At 57.3% G+C, this 19,426-nt stretch overlaps 1 protein-coding gene across 1 annotated transcript; it reads right to left on the reverse strand.

Moving 5' to 3' along the window:
* Positions 1-8,817: 8,817 nt before the first annotated feature.
* Positions 8,818-18,534, reverse strand: LOC122372387 (uncharacterized protein K02A2.6-like). Its single transcript, XM_043349519.1, has 7 exons — positions 18,067-18,534; positions 17,812-17,925; positions 14,188-16,940; positions 10,672-10,805; positions 10,279-10,395; positions 9,678-9,809; positions 8,818-9,323 (listed from the first exon to the last, which is right to left on the reverse strand). The coding sequence occupies exons 1-7, from the start codon at positions 18,532-18,534 to the stop codon at positions 8,818-8,820; spliced, it is 4,224 nt and encodes a 1,407-aa protein (XP_043205454.1).
* Positions 18,535-19,426: the final 892 nt, after the last annotated feature.

A 19,426-nucleotide genomic window follows, 5' to 3' on the forward strand; every position in this document is an offset into this window, starting at 1 on the left:
GACCGGTTTCGGTGTATGAACACCATCATCAGTGAGTAAAAATACAAAAAAAAAACAACAACATACAAATGCATCGCAATCATTCAGTAGTTCGTAATATATGCATTTGAGACACTAATACCAGTATAACGCCTTTTGGGGCGACTAACAGAGCGAGCGAGAGGGTGGGCCTTGCACGTGCGAAATTGCGAGGGGGTACCTCCAACTGACTTGTGCTCGGCACTCTACTAACCGGTCTCTAGCGATGTGCCAAATTTGGGCACAATCGGCCCAGCCGTTCTCGAGATCTGGAAGCGGCACCCTGCACGTGAGCACGTGCAAAATGGGTCCCAACTGACTTGTGCACGGCACCCTACTAACCGGTCCCTAACTGTGTGCCAAATTTGAGCGCAATCGGCATAGGCGCGGGAGCCGGGGGGGGGGGGCAGTGGGGGCAGCTTGCCCCCCCAACTCTGGGGCCGTGGGGGCGGTGCCCCCACAGCTTTGAGACGGAATACCACACTTTTTTTGTAAATGTTTTCTTTTTTTGTTGAAAAAGCCGAGGGGTGAAAAATAAGTGGCCTAAAACCGGTGAGAAAACTAGATTTGGGGGTACCCTAGGTTGATCTCTATTATGGTGTGCCCCCCCCCCAGTCGGAAAGTAGTTCCCGCGCCCCTGGCAATCGGTCGAGCCGTTCCCGAGATCTGGAAACGACCCCTGCACGTGCGCACGTGCAGCAGCACCCCGACTCTGGCACATGGACATGCAGTGCCTAGTGGGTGCCTACCTACATGCCAACTTTCAGCGCAATCGGCCAAGTAGTTACCGAGATATTGCAACAATTACAAAACTGACACCTCTTCGTTTTGCACGTGGCACGTGCATAAGGGGTCACCCGCATGCATCAGGAATAGTCCAATACTTGGTAGGAGGAATGAAGCTACCATACAAAAATTACCGCATGTAAATCGGTCAAGTGGTTGCTGAGATATAAGCTTCGCAAAAGCGTCCGCACGGCCGGCCGGCCGGCCGGCCGCTCATACTTATAAATTTCCGTTAAAGGGAGATTATGACCTTTTTCCACAAAATCTGAGTTAGGACCATTTTCTGACAAAACACAACAAGTTATAATGTAAATTAAAACCATTTTGCTCAATTCGGTACCTTGCCGCAAATATCTCAACTTGAAGTCACGTTAGCGGGGAGCGCTGAAAATGACCGTTGAATAAGTACTTACATCACTTTTTGGAACTTGCATGTAATTTTGTAAAATGAGCGTATTCATTACATTTGATCTTCATCACATCTAGTTAGTTAATGGTCGTCTATAGTGCCTTCAAAAGATATTCATGGTTTGGTGGTGGTTTATGTCTAAATTTACGCAACTATTTTTCCTGTTCATCATCTGTCGCCATGTGCTGCTATTTTAGTAGCAACGACTCAATTTTGAATCGGTCCCGCCGACTGCACAATAAAAGAAGATAGATACAACACTTTTGCGGCATCACTGAAAAACTTATGCAGTACTGTTATCAAAATTCTCATAACACCGTTCGACAAACCTGAAGTCTTTTTGAAATAAATATGCTTGTATTTTTCGCTTCAGGCTCTGAGGCCAAAATAATGAATTTCGTAGTCGCAACCGCAAGATTTGGCTGCGTTTCTCGCGCTTGCCGTTCATTTGTGGCGCAAAATAATGTAAACAGTGTCATTTCTCGCATTTCTTGCTCTCGAATGCACTCCTTGCTTTGTATGGTTGATTATTTGATAAATATTTAAAGTTTTGTTGCAATGCCTGGTCAGAAATGCTGTGTAAGAAATTGCAATGGAACGAAAGATCTCAGCGCTATTCCCGGTGGCAAAATTGACGACACGCGAAGAAAAGTTTGGCTGACACATTGTAGAAAAAATTCTTCTTTGCTGAAGCAAGGGCGTGTTTGCCGCAAACATTTCAGCCCCACTCAGATGGTGGAAGCAAATGGCAAGCTATACTTGAAACATGACGCCGTACCGGACCAAAACCTTCCTGGGTAATTATGATTTATTCTCACTAGTTGCATCATCTATCATTATGAGACATTGCTATTGACACCAGGGTGCAATCTTACCAATGCCGTAAGTAGGATTTGGCAGGACTGGCCGGAGTTTACAGCGCTAATATCAAAGGTAAACTTTTTTACATTCAGCTAAATGCTAATCTTGTCCAATGATTTTGATAGCATGAATGATTATGAATGTTGCGTGAACGAATAAATAAGTGAATGTGGAATAGTTCTGAATGTTACCAAATGCCGTGAATGCGCATTCACTGCATTTGGTAAGATTGGGCCCTGGTGTTATCAGTAAATGTGTAGATGAAGCCTGAGGAAGATAAAAACATGATCTAACCTGAGGGCTGTTCGGCTGCGCAGCAAAAATGAAATATGCTGCAGCACGCGTGCGCAGTGAGGGCTACATCGCCCGTTAGTCCCGCCCACACCATTACGTCATCGGTCAGCTGAGCTGAGACGGAATACCTCACCTTTTTGCAAATATTTTCGTTTTTTTTTCGTTGAAAAGGCCAAGGTCTGAAAAACAAGTGGCCTAAAACTGGTGAGAAAACTAGATTTGGGGGTACCCTAGGTTGATCTCTATTATGGTTCATCCCCCCAGTCTGGAAGAAGTTTCCGCGCCACTGAACCAACCAACCTACAGCCGGCATATGTGTGGTCTGTAGGGTATTAATAGAGCAGACGTCACACAAAGGTTTTCCAACCAAGAAAAAATGGTAGTTGTCAAGCAGGCATCACACTTCTTTTTGCAACCAAGGAGAGGCGCTATACCCAGAGATGCTTTCTTATCAAACCTGACCAAGCCAACTCTAACCGAACCTAACCTAACCTTACCTACAACCTAAAGCCTAATACCTACCACCTACAAGCTAACATGGTAATGCAACGGTAATGTAATACAGGTTTAAATATATATAATGTTTATGTTGATGGATATTGTGTGCTCTGTTTCAGCCCCCCATCAGATGATGACGAGCCACGCATGGCTACCAAGAGACTTCGGTGAGTGATAGCAGATTTGTTGTACTGCCTTTTCGTTTTTATTATGGATTAAACTGTAATGTGACTCCTTTGTAATATGCTTGTTGTAGTGCTCAGTCATTTTTTTGTAAAGCCAGTGAGTCATGGCATACAATAAGCTGAATGTCACAGTTATTATGAAACCCTGGTCGGTACCTAATAGGGTGCACACTGCACAAGCAGGACTCTGTATCTCTGGGTTAGGGAAATGTCCAGATGTTTCAGTGATACCCATGACTATCTATCAATTACACCTGTCTAAGAAACCACAATGTTGGCATTTAGTTATGAGTTTTTTTTCCACTGAATTTGGCATGCTCCATCTCAGCCACTCCTCAGATGATGACGGACCGCCCGTGGCTGATGGTCGTCCTGGTTCATCAGAGCCAGATGCCACCATGTGCGACCCACGGACCAACAGTCCGCAGTCCGCAGTGCCTCGCCATCTCGTGGATCTGTCCTCCACTCCTCTGTCTGTGGATGGAAAAAGGAGCTCCACGAGCAAGAAACGGTACAGTGACTACATAAGTATATACCTTTGCAAGCTCTGATTAGTAGAACCTATTTTGTTTTTTCTAACATAATTTATACATAGACTTATAGGCATTGACAACTTATCAGTAGGCTAAAAGATAGAATGATAAATGTTATCAATGTTGTTATAACCAAACTGTTGTTTATCTTTAAAGCCGCATTATCAATGCCGCGTACGTTGGGAAATGGGAGGCATGATGCGCAGCTTTCCCATTGTCCTTGATTGCCGCTAGGTACTAATTTCCAGGCATCTTAAGATTTCGTACGATTTTTACAGCGCTCTCAACCTAACACCAACATCAAAAGTGAGGCGAACCAAGGTCACAAGTGCGGCTCGAAACGCGAGACGGGTGTGCTTGTCAACCAAAGGACATCAGGAGCTCCAGCAGGTGTGCAAGTCGATGGCATGCACCAGCGGAACTGCAGTCAGGCGTCTTTGTAAGATGTAAGTAGCATGCTTTTTAGCCTGCTATTAGAAATTGAGTAGTGTAATTATAACATTTTTAGTTTCTTTGTTATGGTGTTTTTCTAGTTAATAGCTTATTTCGAGCGAGCGAAGGGAAGTCATTCATAGAATAGCAGACATTTCTGAGTATCATTAGCGGCCGGCCGGCCGGCAGTATTCACACTTATGCAAGGTGTGTATCTCCGCAGTCCGCAACCACTCCACCGAGTCATTCAATAATACTCCAATACACCAATCATTCATCAATACACCGAGTCTTCAATAAAGGGTTAGCTATTTCCATTCTTTAAAGTATTAACTTGTTCCACAAACATCCCAAATGCAATGAATTCCCAAAGCACAGACGTATGACTGGTTAATAGGTATCTGGAGTGGTAATATTCAGGTTGTGCTACCTGGTTCCATCAGATACCTCAGAACGGTGTCATCGAGTGCCGCGCCTGATCCTGTGACATCACCAGTCCAGGCTCAGGAGCAAACCATGAAGGAACATGCTCACCAGGTGGAAAAGTCCCTGCAGGAGTATGCAAAAAAGGCCAAAGAACAAGTCAAAGTTGTCGAACAGTCAGTCATGCAACACAAAGCTTCGTACGCTGACACTGTTAAGGGCACATGTAGCGAGATTGCAAATGTGGTGAAATCTCAGCTAGCCATGCTCCCCAAAGCAAATGTGGTTAGTGAAAGGAAAAATGTGCAGGAGTTGTCAAAGGTGCTGGATGACCACTTGGACAAGGAGCGACGCAAAGCAAACGTTGTAATACACAATCTCCCTGAACAGGACGGCAGCACAGTGGGCGAAAGGTCGGCTAAAGACATAGCCCTCTTCACCACCATTCTGAAAGATGTCATGAAGATCCATGCTCCAGCATCAAAGTCATTCAGAGTTGGTAAGAAGTATGAGGACAAGCCAAGACTACTGATAGTTACTCTAGAAAATGCTGCTTGCAAACATGACATCCTGAAAGGGGCCCCCCAACTCCGACATTCCGAACAGTATGGGAACATATATATCACCCCAGACCTCACCCAGAAAGAAAGGGAGACTGGCAAAAAGTTGAGAGCAGAAATGGCAGCTCGCAGAAAGGCTGGTGAAGCCAACTTGACAATCAGAGGGGGAAAATTGTACAGGTACCCGCTGGCGTGGTGGAGGGAGGCAGTAGGGCTCCTGTTGTCCTCTCTGGTGGCAGTGGGGCACAAGCACAGGCAACATCTAATGGAGAGGCTCAAAGTGGAGAATCTACACGCGCCCCAGCTGTCCCCGGTGGTGACGGCAGGGCACAGGCTGTGCAACGACCACTCACCACCCCAACACAGGCCAGTTCTGCCCCTGCTGTGCAGAAGTGACTAGGTCAGCCTCCAGCTAGCCACAAGCCCAGGAGTCTGTGTGTGTTATACACAAATGCTGACCAGTTCGTGAGTAAGCGGGATGACATGTGCATGCTCATCTGTAATGACGAGCCTGACCTGATTATGGTAACTGAGACAATTCCTAAGGCCCAAAAAGTTCCCATAGCCCCCGCTCTCCTTCACATACCTGGATACACACTCTACACCAATTTCTCGCTATCATTTCCTAATCTTGGATGCAGCGGCATAAGAGGAGTATGCATCTACGCAGCTGATTATCTCAGGGTGTCAGAAGTCTCTCTCAGCTCATCGTCAGTGGAACATGTGTGGCTTAGACTGTCACTGATTGGGAGTGCTTGTCTGCTGCTGGGATGCGTTTACCGCAGTCCGTCAAGATCTGATGAAGAGCATGCCACTCACCTGGGTCAGCTCATTCGACAGGCAAGCTCGATGTCCTACTCGCATCGGGTGATTGTAGGAGATTTCAACTTTCCCCAGATCAATTGGGAAACCGAAGCATCCAACGCACCTGACACCCATCTTTCTCAGACTTTTCTCGACACAATACATGACTGCTACCTTTTCCAGCACGTCCGCTCTCCTACTAGATTTCGATTGGGTGAAACTCCAAATGTACTGGACCTGGTGTTTACCAACGAAGAAGGCATGATTCGTAATCTCGAGCACCTTCCTGGACTCGCCAAAAGCGATCATGTTGTCCTGAAGTTTACTGTTGTTTGCTATGCGGATGTGTGTACTGTTCGAGTCTTGAAGGTTGACAGGGTGTATTACCACAGACACTGGGTTACGGCAACGTCACATTCCACTCCGTGAGCACTCGACGGCCGCTGGCCGGAGACTGCCCGCCCGGCCCTGCCCGGACCGGGGCGGGGCGGCCGCTCACGCCCTATTGGCTGCGCCGGCTGCAACGGGCAGCAGCCGGCACAACCCGCACATGCCCCCCAGTCGCGCAATATTCGGAGTAGGTTGCGCGACACTAACGTCTATATTACATGGCCTCAATGAGGCGCTGCGGGCGGCGTCGGCGCCGTCGCGATCGGCGAAGCGCCGGCTGCGGCGCCGCGGGTTCGGCGGGCTCGGCTGTTGTGATTGGTGGCCGCACAGCTGACGTCGTCTGCTGCGGTGTGGCAGCACCAGCTGGAGCGGTGGCTGGTGTCCCGCTCGGCGTTGTCGTGGTCGCCAGGCCCGTGGAGCCCGGCTGACCGGTGCTGTGTCCAGACAGCTCGTCGGGGAGGACGCAGCCGTACCGGCGGCGGATGTGGCGTCGGGTCCGGCTGAGGACCCGACCGCTCGGCATCCTGATGAAGTAGCGGCGGTGCCCTCCAACCTCGACCACCCTGCCGTAGCGATCCCAGCGGCCGGTCTCCCGGTTCTGGACCGCGACGTGGGCTCCGACCTTCAGCTCGGGCAAATCGGTTGCACGAGCATCATAGCGTTGCTCGACCCGCTCCTGACGGCGGGCAGCAGCGGCTTCTGCATGGTCAGCTGAGATCTGCCATTCGGCAGCGAAGTTGCGGCGGTGAGCCGGCAGCATGTCCCGTACTGGGCGTCCGTACAGAATCTCAGCCGGGCTCCGGCCGTCGGGTCCCGGGGTGTTACGGTGTTGTAGCACCCCCTGGGTCCAGAGATCGCTGTCCAGCTGCCTCTTCTGCGGGTCCCAGCAGCGACGGATGAGCTTCTTCGTGACCTTAACGGCGGCTTCAGCTCTGCCGTTCGACTGCGGGTATTCGGGTGAGGAGACGCGGTGAGTGACTCCCCACTGCTTCAGGAAGGCCTGGAACGCTTTAGCTCGGAACCGAGGCCCTCCGTCGGTCCACAGCGTGTTGAAGACGCCGGTATGGCAGAAGATGGTCCGCGTGGCATCGATGAGTTGATGAGTCAGGGCATGCCGTCCCAGGTCCTGGACGAACTGCCATCCGGAGCAGTGGTCGACAGAGACCAGGAACTTGTGGCCTCCATAGTCGCCGAAATCCATTGACACCTCCTCGAACGGTCGGGACGGTGCTGGTCGATGACGGAGCGTTTCTCGGGGCAGCGACGGTAGGTCCCTCTGGCACGGCTGGCAGCGACGGACGACGTTTTCAATGTCGTTATCGACACCGGGCCAGTAGACGATTTGACGAGCGCGCTGTTTCGTCTTTTCTTTGCCCATGTGACTGCCGTGAAGGTGATGAAGTATCTCCTTCCGAAGTGCAGCAGGGATGATGAGACGACGGCCGTACACAATTAGGCCATCATCCACAGAGAGATACTCATGGACGGGCCAGTACGGTCTCAGCTCCACTGGGAGGTCAGCCTTACGGCTGGGGAAGCCGGCGAGGACCGTCTGACGCAGCAGTTGATATACGCCGTCCTGATCAGCAGCTGCGCGGACTTTGTCCACTTGTAGATCGTCGGCGGCGACTGCTTGGATCTGGGCGATGCTGGAGGTGAAGTCCTCCTCCGGGTTCAGCCTGTCCACCTCATCCTCCGCCGTCGGGGCGGTGAGTGGGCTGCGGGACAGGGCGTCAGCGGCGAGGTGCTGCGTGCCCTTCACCCAGTGAGCGGTGAACGGACCGAGCTCAGCCAGCTTCAGCTTCAGCCGCTGAAGACGAGGGTTCTCCAGCTCATCCAGCATCTTGGAGTTGAGGATGGGCACCAGCGGGCGGTGGTCCACAAATAAGTCGAAGTGTGGCAGCCCTGCCAGAAACAGGCGGCATTCGGCGAATGCCCAGGCGACGGCGGCGAGCTCCAGCTCGATAGCGGCGTATCGAGATTCAGTGTCAGTGACGAAGCGGGAGCCCGCCTGCACCAGCCGCCAGGTGTCGTCCTGTTGCTTCTGTTCCAGCAGGAACCCGAAGCCGTGTAGGCGGCTCGCGTCTGTTGAGAGGCGAGTCGGCAGGCTGGGGTCGTAGAAGGCGAGGGTAGCCGTTGACGAGAGGAGCTGCCCTTGCCTTTAGGAACGCCTCTTGGTGGGTGGCGTCCCAGCAGAAGTCGCGCTTGGCGCTGAGCAGCCCTCTCAGCGGCTGCATGTGTCGGGAGACGCTCTCTGAGAACGGTACGATCTGGTTCACCAGCCCGAAGAAGCTGCGGAGGCTGCTGATCTCCTGCGGAGCGGGGAAGCTCCGGATGGCGTCGGTGAGCGCCGGGTCGGGGCGGTAGCCGGTCCGCGTGACGACGAACCCGGCGAACTTCACAGACGGCTGCATGAACTGAACCTTGGCGCGGTTCAGTGAAACTCCCTGCTCGCGGCACCGCTGCAGGAAGAGTCGCACACGCTGCACGAACTCCTCGCGAGTCCGGCCGTAGATGATGACGTCATCCACGAGTCGCTTCATGCCAGGTAGACCGTGGAGGCACTGGTCCATGCGGCGGTTGTAGTGCTCGCTGATTGAAGAGATGCCATACGGAGCACGCTTTTACATGTATCTGCCAAACGGGGTGATAAATGTAGTTAGCGGCTGGCTCTGCGGCTTCAGCGGGCACTGGTGGTAGCCCTTCAGAGCGTCAAAGACGGCGAAGAAGCGTGCTTCCTCTGACGCGATGGAGGTGACGCATTCAAGCGGTGTGGACGACTGATACAACTCTCTCTGGACAGAGTTATTCAGCTGCGACAGGTCCACGCAGAGACGCACGCCGGCGCCGTTTTTCTTTTCGCTGACTACGATCGGCGCGCACCAGGAAGTGGGCTCCGTCATCGGCGTGATTATGTCGTCCGCCTCCAGCTTCTGCAGCTCCTTGAGTAGGGGTTCTCGCAGAGCGAACGGCACCCGGCGGGGTGCTGAGATGGCCAGCGGGGTGGCATCTGGGCGGAGACGAATTTCGAACTCTTCTCCAGACATCACTTTAATGACACCATCAAACACATCGGCAAACTCACGGAGGATCGCTTCTGAGGCGGGATCGTCTGTCGCCGGGAACGCTGCTGCCGGTGCGGGGGCGGGCGCGCTGTCGCCAGCCCCGCTGCGACGGGCTGCGCTTGTCACGGCAGGTGGCGCTGCTGGCGCCACTGTGGGTGCTGCTTCTGGTCGGACGGCAGGCGACACCGCAGGCGGAGCCGTGGGCGGCGCCACACTCGTGGCGACAGGTGTCGCTGCGGGCGCTACTGTCGGCGCCGCAACGCGCCGCTGGTGTGCGACAGACTCCCCAGAGGCGTCCGGAAGAATCTGTGCTGGGTAGAGGGCAGGTAGTACTCGCAGGGCTCGGGCTGCTTTCCATGACAGGAGAAGTCCAGTCACCCCCTGCACAAAGTGAATGTCAGCTGCAGTGGTGACATTGCCGAGCTGCAGCCGTGCTGGCAGCATGCCCAGGGTGCAGATCGGGCGTCCGTCAGCGGCCCGGGGACGCTCCGCCGAGTCCAGCAGGTTGTTGACGTGCCCGCCGATGGTCTCCAGGAAGTCGGTTCCTGCGACTGTGATGTCAGCACCGCTGTCGGGTAGCGCAGCGACACCAATAGCCGGTGGGAGCATCCCCGCTGTAACGGTGAGATGAATCTTTGGAGCACCGTCACGCGTCGTTGAGGCGATGATGGCAGCTGTGACGGCGTGACAGGTCGGTCGGGCGCTGTCACCTCTGTAGTCTGTCACCCCTGTCCCGGCACACTGCTCGAAAGTGTCCCAGTTTCCCGCAGCGGGAACAATGCCTCCCACTAGCGGGGCATACGCCGGGTGTGCGGTGGATCAGGTTGCAGTTGTAGCACACTGCATTGTCACCTGACGCCGCCGGTGGATGAGGCGGATGGTGCCGGCGCTGGGTCACGTCTGCGTCTCGAGTTGCGCCATTGTCCCGTGGCGGCCGGCGGCGGCCGGCGTCAGCGTCTCGGGTTGCACCATTGTCCGGCGGCGGCCGGCGCCGCCGGCCCGCAGCCACCCGACAGGCACCGACACCCTCGCCGACGATGGCGATGGCGTCACGCTGGGCGGCTTCCTCAGCACGGCAGACGTTGACGGCCGAGGCGAGGGTCAGATTGGGGGTGGCGCACAGTTTTTTCATGACACCTGGGTCGCGGAGACCAACCACGATACGGTCGCGGGTGAGACTGTCCCGGCACTGAGCACAAAAGTTGCACGTAGCCGATAGCTCTCGTAATGCCACGAAAAAGTCCTCGAAGCTTTCGCCTTCCAGCTGACACCGCAGGTTAAAGTTCCGTCTTTCGACCACCTCATTGACCTGTCCCAGAAAGTATACGCGTAGTTTATCCAACACTGTCTGATGAACTGTCCGTTCGCGCTCTGGTAGGTCGAGGTTTCGCACGATACGAAGCGTATCGTCACCGAGGCAGGACCGCAGCCTCGCCATCTGGAAAGCCTCGGTAGCAGTATCGAGGCCCGTCAGCATGACGAAATCGTCCCATCGCTGCTTCCATGCCAGCCATGCATCGACCCCGCGGTCCACGCCGACCTCCAGCCTGCCCGGAGGCGAGGGGCGGTCAGCGCACCCGGACCCGGCCCGCGGCGGTGCGAGCGGCGGCGGCAGCGCGGCCGGGCCGGCGGGCGGGGCGAGCAGGGGCGGGGCGGCGGCGGCGGCGGCAGCGGCGGTGGTGGTGGCGGTCTGCTGCTGTATGTGCTCCAGCTGCTCTCGAAGTGAGATGTTCTCTTCCGCCAGAGCCGCTATCTCCTCCGCTGATAAGTGATAATCCTGCCGGCTGCGCCATGTTCGAGTCTTGAAGGTTGACAGGGTGTATTACCACAGACACTGGGTTACGGCAACGTCACATTCCACTCCGTGAGCACTCGACGGCCGCTGGCCGGAGACTGCCCGCCCGGCCCTGCCCGGACCGGGGCGGGGCGGCCGCTCACGCCCTATTTGCTGCGCCGGCTGCAACGGGCAGCAGCCGGCACAACTCACACCGCCCACCGATTCTACACATCAACTACGAGCGCCTTGCAGGTGTCCTGAGGGCACGAAACTGGGACGATATCAGAAACTTGGACCTGGAAGAAGCATACGTATCGTTCAAGTCGCGAATCACCGGAGACGTAGAAGACTGTTCGGTCAAGAGAAACGCCCACTCCAGGAAGAATCTCTACATGAATCGGGCGGCGATGCAGCTGAGAAAGAGGAAGCAGGTGCTGTGGGGCGTCTACCGTCAAACTCTCGACAATGTGAATCATGCCCGGTTCGTGAGGTGCAGAAATCAGCTTAGAGGCCTGACGAGAAAACTTCGAAGGGACCACGAGTCAAAGCTGGCATCGAACCTCAGACAGAACCCCAAAGCATTTTGGAGATACGCCAACTCCAGACTGCGTACCAGGTGCCGTGTCGAAGACCTGATGGATGGATGAAAACGGTGAGCTTGTGAGCCAGCAACCAAGCAAAAGCTGAAGTACTAAGCAGGTTCTTCTCCAGCGTCTACACCTCAGAGGGAGCTGAGCCTCCCCCAGCTCTGCCATGCAACTTCCATCAGCAATTTGTGGTCCTGTCAACCGTATAGCTTATTTCTTAGAAGCTGGAAATTTAGTGTAGCGTGACTGCAGAAGTGTGGGGTCGGAGCCGGAATCAGTCGGAGTTGACTGTTTTGGCCAGTTTTGGCCAGAGTCGGAGTTGAAGTCTTCGAAAATGTTCGGATTTTGACTTCGAGGTCGGATTGGTGTAAAGTCATGCTCTTGGCTGGTTAGACGAAATATATTAGGCCCGTGTTCGGCCAGTCGTGTTATACGACACACGATGATCACGATATCAAAAATCGGCAGTTCCGCGATGACAGGTCGGATAAGAGCTGGAGCTTTTGTTGGCCGAGGTGGCAGGGGTCAGACCAATGTCTGTAGGCCCACACCCCATATACTGAGTATCTAAACCTCCTGGACCCTCTCAGATTCGGCACCGGCCGTTCCATCTCTTCCATCCTCATGACAGTCAAATCCTTCTCCTCCACGCCGCAACACCCTGCTCCGGGCTGGACGGGCAACTCTATCCCATGCGGGAATGGCTCCACTGGAGCTATAGTCCTTTGCCGGGTGCAGTGAGTGCCAGTGGGCTGGGCTGCCTGTTCAATTGGTCGGGTTCATCCCAAGTGGCTCACTGGGGTGGCTGCCCCGACCAATGTCTCCCACTAATTCTTTCATACTTGCGGCTCTGAAATGGTCTCATTGGACCGAAGGGCCTAATCAAATTTCGAGTAGGATAACAACCAGTAAAACGCCTTTTGGGGCGACCAACGGAGCGAGCGAGAGGGTGGGGTGGGCCTTGCACGTGCGAAATTGCGAGGGGATACCTCCAACAACTTGTGCACTGCACCCTTCTAACCGGTCCCTAACGATGTGCCAAATTTGAGTGCAATCGGCAGAGCCGTTCTCAAGATCTGGAAGCGGCACCCTGCACGTGCGCACATGCAAAATGGGTCCCAAATGACTTTTGCACGGCACCCTACTAACCGGTCCCTAACCATGTATCAGATTTCAGGACAATCGGTTCAGCCGTTCTCGAGATCTGGAATCGACCCCTGCATGTGCGCACGTGCAGCAACACCCCAACTGTGGCACATGGATATGCATTGCCTAGTGGGTATACCTACCTACATACATGCCAACTTTCAGCGCAATCGGCCCAGTAGTTGCCGAGATATTGAAATTGTTACAAAACTGACACCTCTTCGTTTTTCACGTGACGCGTGCATATGGGGTCACTCACATGCATCGGGAATAGTCCGATGCTTGTTAGAAGGAATGAATCTAGTGCTACCTGTTCTATCGCCATCCCTTCGTTTCAGTGGCGGCCTCGGTCGTCCGCTCGCGAATCCGGTGCGACACTAGGGACTCAACGGGCAGTCTGTATTCTATCAACGCGTGGTCGTACACGCACACCTGCTTCCGCGGCCGGCGGCCGGCGACTGACTTTCAAGGCCAGCTGGCTGATCGGCGGCGGCTGGCCGCCGCAAGGGCGCGCTCAGCTCCGCTTCCGGGGGGGGGGGGGGCCGGTATCACGACACCACACCTCACCCCCCCGTCACTAGATCACAAACACCGATCTAACCGCCAAAGATAACCGCCTAACCGCCTTCAACATAAACACAATGAACGCGTGATCTCCGGCGATCTCCAGTCTAACAGGACAGGACAGAAAGACGCGAATCGAACAATCGAGAATCGAATCGAATCGAATCGAACACACGCTATAGTTCTTCAATGTAGCGCCTCGGAGGAGCCGCTCGGCGCGTCGAGTGACGCGGCACAGTTAACTCAGCGTGGCGATCCGCTCGACCCGCTGGTCCCGCCGTCACTCCAGGCCGCGCCGCGGCCGACTCGTTCAGCGCCGCGCGCTCTGCTGTCGTCCCATCTCGGGTCGGTTCGCGGCTGGGCTCCTCTGCCGCCGTTCCGTCCCGGGACCCACCGGCGCTGTCCGCTGCGGGCGCGGCACCGGTCCAGTGTGCCGCCCCGGCGCCGGCTGACCTCCCGGCTGCGGCGCCGTCCGTGCCCGCTGCAGCTCTGGCCTCAGGTGAGTCCGACGCTGCGGCTCCCGCCGGCCTCTCGGCTGCTGTGCCGGAAGGCCGCTCCGCTCCAGCGCCGATCACGCGAGCCCGCTCCGGCTGAGAAGCACCGTTGCTCCGGCTGATCGCGCCGCTGCTGCTGACGCCGCTGCCCTCCCCTCCGTCTCGACCGACGGAGGGCGGCCAGTAGCGATCGGACGCGAGTGCTGCCGCGTCCGCTCTGCCGCGGTCCTCGGCAGGCGCCGTGCTGTCAGCGGCGGCCGACAACAGCTGATCACAGTGCCGTGACCACGACCCGCCTCTACCGACGTCGACTTCGTAGGAAACGGGCCCAGTGCGTGTGACGATCCGACCGCGCACCCACTTCTGTGGCCCGGAGTAGCAGCGAACCCAGACGTCGGCGCCGACCGCAAACGCTCTGGCGCGTCCGCCGGCTGCCGTCTGCTGTCGCTCCGCGCTGTCCCGCAGCGCGTCCTCGGCGGTCGGAACGAGCAGATTCAGCCGCGTGCGGATGTTGCGGCCCAACAGCACCTCCGCTGGGGTCCGTCCCGTGCTGGCATGCGGTGTGGCCCTGTACGCCATCAGAACTCGGGCGAGCGCCAGTTCCATGCCTCCGCTGTCGTCTGCTGCCAGAGTCGCCTTCAGTGAGTTTTTTAGCGAGCCGACCGCTCGCTCCGCCATCCCATTAGACGATGGGTGATGGGGCGCCACTCTGACATGTCGGATCCCGTTAGAGCTGGCGAACTGGGCGAATTCCTGGCTCGTGAACTGTGGGCCATTGTCCGTTACCAGCACCAGCGGTAGTCCGAGACGAGCAAAAACCGTCCTCATCACCGCTACGGTCCGCTCGGACGTGGTCGTCTTCATTGGGATCATTTCAGCCCACTTGGAGAAACTATCCACCATCACCAGGAACCAGGTGCCCTTCAGAGGTCCGGCAAAATCGGCATGCACCCGCTGCCAGGGTCCCTGAGCGGGTTCCCAGGGGTGCCGCTCCGCGTGCGGCGGCGCCGCTCGCTTCGACTCGCAGGCTGGACAGCCCCGAGCGAGCGCCTCCAGTTCAGCGTCCAGCCCCGGCCACCAGACAAACCGACGAGCAAGTTGCTTCATCTTCGTGCAGCCGCTGTGTCCCTCGTGTAGCTGCTGCTTCACACGATCTTGCAAAGCCCTCGGCACCACCACACGGCCGCCCCAGAGCACGCAGTCTGCGTCCGTCGACAGCTCGTCCGCTCGATGCTTGTACGGCGTCAGCTCGGCGTCCATCATCCCCGGCCAGCCGGACCGCACCGCAGCCAGTACGCGACCCAGCACCGGATCCGTGCGCGTGGCCGCTGCGATAGCCCTGGCCGAGAGGCATGGTCCCTGCTCCTGCACGACGAACATGACGCCTCCTCCGCCGTACTCAGCCTCTTCCTCCGCCGCCTCCCGCTCCTCCGCCGGACTGCTCACCGGCAGACGGGACAGCGTGTCCGCCGCTCTCATGTCTCCGGAGCGCCGCAGCTCCACTTCATACTGATACGCCGCCAGTTGAAGCGCGTACCGCTGCATACGAGCTGCCGCGAGGGTGGGCAGATCCCTGTCCGGGCTGACGATCCGCGACAGCGTGCGGTTGTCCACTACCAGGGTGAACCGCCTGCCCATCAGGTACTGGTGGAAGCGCCGTATTCCGAATGACACGGCCGCAGCTTCCTTCTCTACCTGCGCGTACTTCCGCTCAGTCTGCGTTAGAGTACGAGACGCGTACTGTACCGGCTTCTCCAGTCCATCAGCCGTCACCTGCATCAGTACCGCGCCGAGTCCCGTCTCACTGGCGTCCGTCACCAGCCGCACCGGTCGGTCAGGATCGAACCGCACCAGCACTGGGGCTGATGACAGCATTGTCTTCACCTTCTTCACTGCCGCCGCGCACTGCTCCGTCCACTGCCACTTCACTCCTTTCTTTAGCAGCGCATACAGAGGTGTCAGTACGGTAGCCAGTCCCGGCAGGATCCGCTGATAGTAGCTCACCGTGCCGATCAGCGACTTCAGCGCCTGCTGGTTCACCGGGTCTGGCGCCTGCAGGATCGACTCCGTCTTCCCTGCCAGCGGACGGAGCGCGTCCGCCGACAGACGCCACCCGAGGTAGGTCACCTCCGGCACATTGAAGCTGCACTTCTCTCGCCTCAGGCGGATGCCGTTCTCCTCCATCCTAGTCAGGGTCGCGTCCAGCCGTTCCAGCAGCTCCTCCTCCGTGTCAGCCCACACCAGCACATCGTCCATGTAGCTGACAGTGCCGGGCAGTCCCGCCGTGATCTGATCCATCACGGACTGGTACAGTGCCCCACAGACAGAGATGCCATACGGCAGTCTGTTCATCCTGTAATCGCCTCTGTGTGTCGTCACCGTGGTCGCATTCTTGCTGTTCTCGTCCAATTCCACCTGCAGATAGGCGCTCCTGCAGTCCAGCTTTGCAAACCGTTTCCCCCGGACGCCGGAGAACAGCTCATCGGCCGTCCGCATCGGGTACTTGGTCTGCTCCAGCTGAGGGTTGACAGTCAGCCTGTAGTCTGCGCAGATGCGGACGCCATTCTGCGTCGGGATGACCACCAGCGGTGTCCCCCAGCCGCTCCCTGGTGGCACCTTCTCTGCCACCCCCTGCTCCTCCCACCGGTCCAGTTCGCGGTCCACCGCCTCCTGCAGGGCGAACGGCACCGGACGTGCCCGTCGGTACACCGGCTTGGCGTCCGACTTCAGCCGCAGTCCCACCTTGATCGGGATGCGTCCCAGCTCCTCGTTGAAGACCGCCGAGTGCCTCTCCAGCACGCCTTCGAGCGTCCGCGCCGGCTGCACGCGGCATACCCGAGCCGGTGACGTCATTAGATCAAGCGCCTGCAGCCACTCGCGTCCCATCAGCGGGCGGTGGGGTCCAAAACCGGTCACCACCAGCCGCAGACGGGTCGCGGATCTGTCCGACGCCGAGACGCTGACCAGCACCTCCCCTCTCAAGGGAATGACCTGACCTGTGAACGAGGTCAGGCGCAGGTCACATGGGTCCAGCAGCTGCAGAAGTCCCAGCTGCCGCGCTGTCTCCGCGCTCACCAGCGACACCGGGCTCCCCGTGTCCACGACCATGGCCAGCTGCTGGCCGTTCACCATCACCAGGGATGCGGAGCCGTGGAAATTTCAGACGGCTCCGGCTCCGGCTCCGGCTCCGGAGAAAAAAATCGGCTCCGGCTCCGGCTCCGGCTCCGGGTGAAATGTTATGGCGGCTCCGGCTCCGGCTCCGGCTCCGAGTAAAATGGTCCGGCTCCGGCGGCTCCGGCTCCGACTCAGTACATCCCCTACGCAATCAATTAAATACGGGTGGAAGAAAAATTGGATTGGTTATACGCGTTACTCTTTGCCATGACCGGCTCACCGCGTCCCCGCGCAAACGCACCTCTGAGAGAACTGGCAGAACAAAGGGCTAGGAAGCGATGGCATTGGAAACGCAGTCGCCGCGAATCGGAGTTCAGTGAACCATCGTAAGCTGACACCCGTCTCGGCTGCATTGGGGGGTGAGGGGTGGGGGGTGTATGGGATGAGACGGTGCTGGGAGTCGCAGTCCACTGCACTGGTTTGAAAACAATGGCCGTCACCTGATGACTGGTCCTCATGTTCTGGGGATGCAGTAGACGTGGTGGGGGGGGGGGGGAGAGCAAACAGGAAGTTGTTTGCGTACTGTGGGATACTGGGGATATTCGGATTTTTTCATTCACTTGATGGCCCATGACGTAAGTACCATATGTTTTACTGCCTTGTACTGTCAAACCGAACTAGGTCAATTATTTTTTTCCTCTTCAAAAAATAAAAAGGAGCCGGAGTCGCCCCCTTTTTTGGCGGCTCCGGCTCCGGCTCCGGCTCCGGGCTATATTGTTTCACGGCTCCGGCTCCGGCTCCGGCTCCGGGCAAAATATGCCGGCTCCGGCGGCTCCGGCTCCGACTCCGGCTCCGGCTCCGCATCCCTGACCATCACCGTCTTCATTTCCGGCTCCGCGGCGCTGGCTTCGACTGTGTTCACCAGCCACGCGTCGCCGTCGCCGTCCGTCTGCTCCTCCTCCGCAGCCACCAGCCGCACCCGCCGCTGCGGACATGCCGCCTTCAGGTGCCCGGTGGAGCCACACTTAAAGCACCGCCGCTGCCTGACCGGGCCGTCACTGCTCGTCCTGTCCGGCGCGCCAGCCTGACCTCGTGCGCCGGTCGTTCCCACGCGACCGCCGCTGACCGCTTGGCCAGCTGGACGGTGGCTGTCGCGCGCACGGTGCTTGTCGCGTGCACGCGGCACGGCTCCGGCCGCAGGACAGTCGCGCTGCCAATGTCCGGTCGACCCGCACCGGAAACAGGCGCCTGGGTGCCCAGCCGGCCGGCCGGTCTCCGGTCGCTGCGACAGCCGCAGCGCCTGAACTGTGTCCGCGGCCATCGCTGCCGGCGCTGGCACTCCCCCCAGCTGAGCCGTCAAATCCAGCACGTCCTGATGCGCGCGAGCCGTCTTCCTGATGTCCTGAAGGGTCAGGTCGGTTCCCTTCAGAGCTGCCTCCCGGACCAGCCTCCGCTGCAGCTCGCCACTGCTGCCCAGAACGCAGCGGTCTCGCAGCTGCTGGTCGATTTCCGCTGTCGTATATCCGCAACGCATCACCTGAGTGCGCAGCCTGCCCAGGAAACCCTCCAGGTTCTCATCAGCCTCCATTGTCATTTTCTCAAATTTTCCCCGCTCTGCCACAACATTTCTTACTGGAACCAGGTATCGAGTCAGTTTCCCTTTCAGACGGACGAACTCGTCGACCTGACCATCCTCCGTCTCGTCGGGCAGGGACTCGCTTATGTCCGCTATATCTGGGCCAACCAGATGCAGCAACATTGCGCATTGTCGTGCCGTTCCCTGTACATTGACAGCTACCATATAACGTTCCAGCCCTCGCAGCCATTTTTCAAAATCGCTGCCCGGCTTGTACGGTGCCGCCGCCATCGGCTGCATTCCCAGCAGCTCCATCCCGCTGCCGGGCGCTGAACAGCTGATCGTCCGCCGCGGCCGCCGGACCAGGCCCAACGAACCGAGCCTGAGCGGTTACCGCGCGCTTCCCCGGCCAACCAGCGGACTCGTCGCAGCCAGCACCTCCGGACGGCTTACTTCCGCTCACCTGAGCCAATCAGCGGGCCCGACACAGCCAGCTGATCCGGTCGACCAATCAGAGGCTTCAGTGTCAGCCGCTATCGCCAGGCTCACTTCCGCGCCGAATTCGCCGCACAAAATCGGGAGAAATAAAAATAACGGCCCTACTGGCGAGCGAAATGCAATGCAGGCAGAAACAAAAAGTACTAGCTACTACACTAAGCACTAAGCACTAAGCACTCCGTTACAAAACACTTCCCTCCGACTCCGTTAGCACGCCCCCGCGACGTACACAACGTTACAACATGGCCGCCGCCGACCAGCGCGGCGCCCATCAATCACCGTGACCGCCGGCATCCCCGTGCTTACACCACACGCCTCGGCTCCGTCACTGACTGTCCAGTTCGCTTGCCGGATCACCGCCACTCGTTTACCCGAGCGCTGCCGACTCACCGCGAACTCCGGCCCGTAGAAC

Source organism: Amphibalanus amphitrite, unplaced genomic scaffold (genome assembly GCF_019059575.1).
Source record: "Amphibalanus amphitrite isolate SeventyFive unplaced genomic scaffold, NRLGWU_Aamphi_draft 001355F_arrow, whole genome shotgun sequence".
Taxonomy (NCBI): Eukaryota; Metazoa; Arthropoda; class Thecostraca; order Balanomorpha; family Balanidae; genus Amphibalanus; species Amphibalanus amphitrite.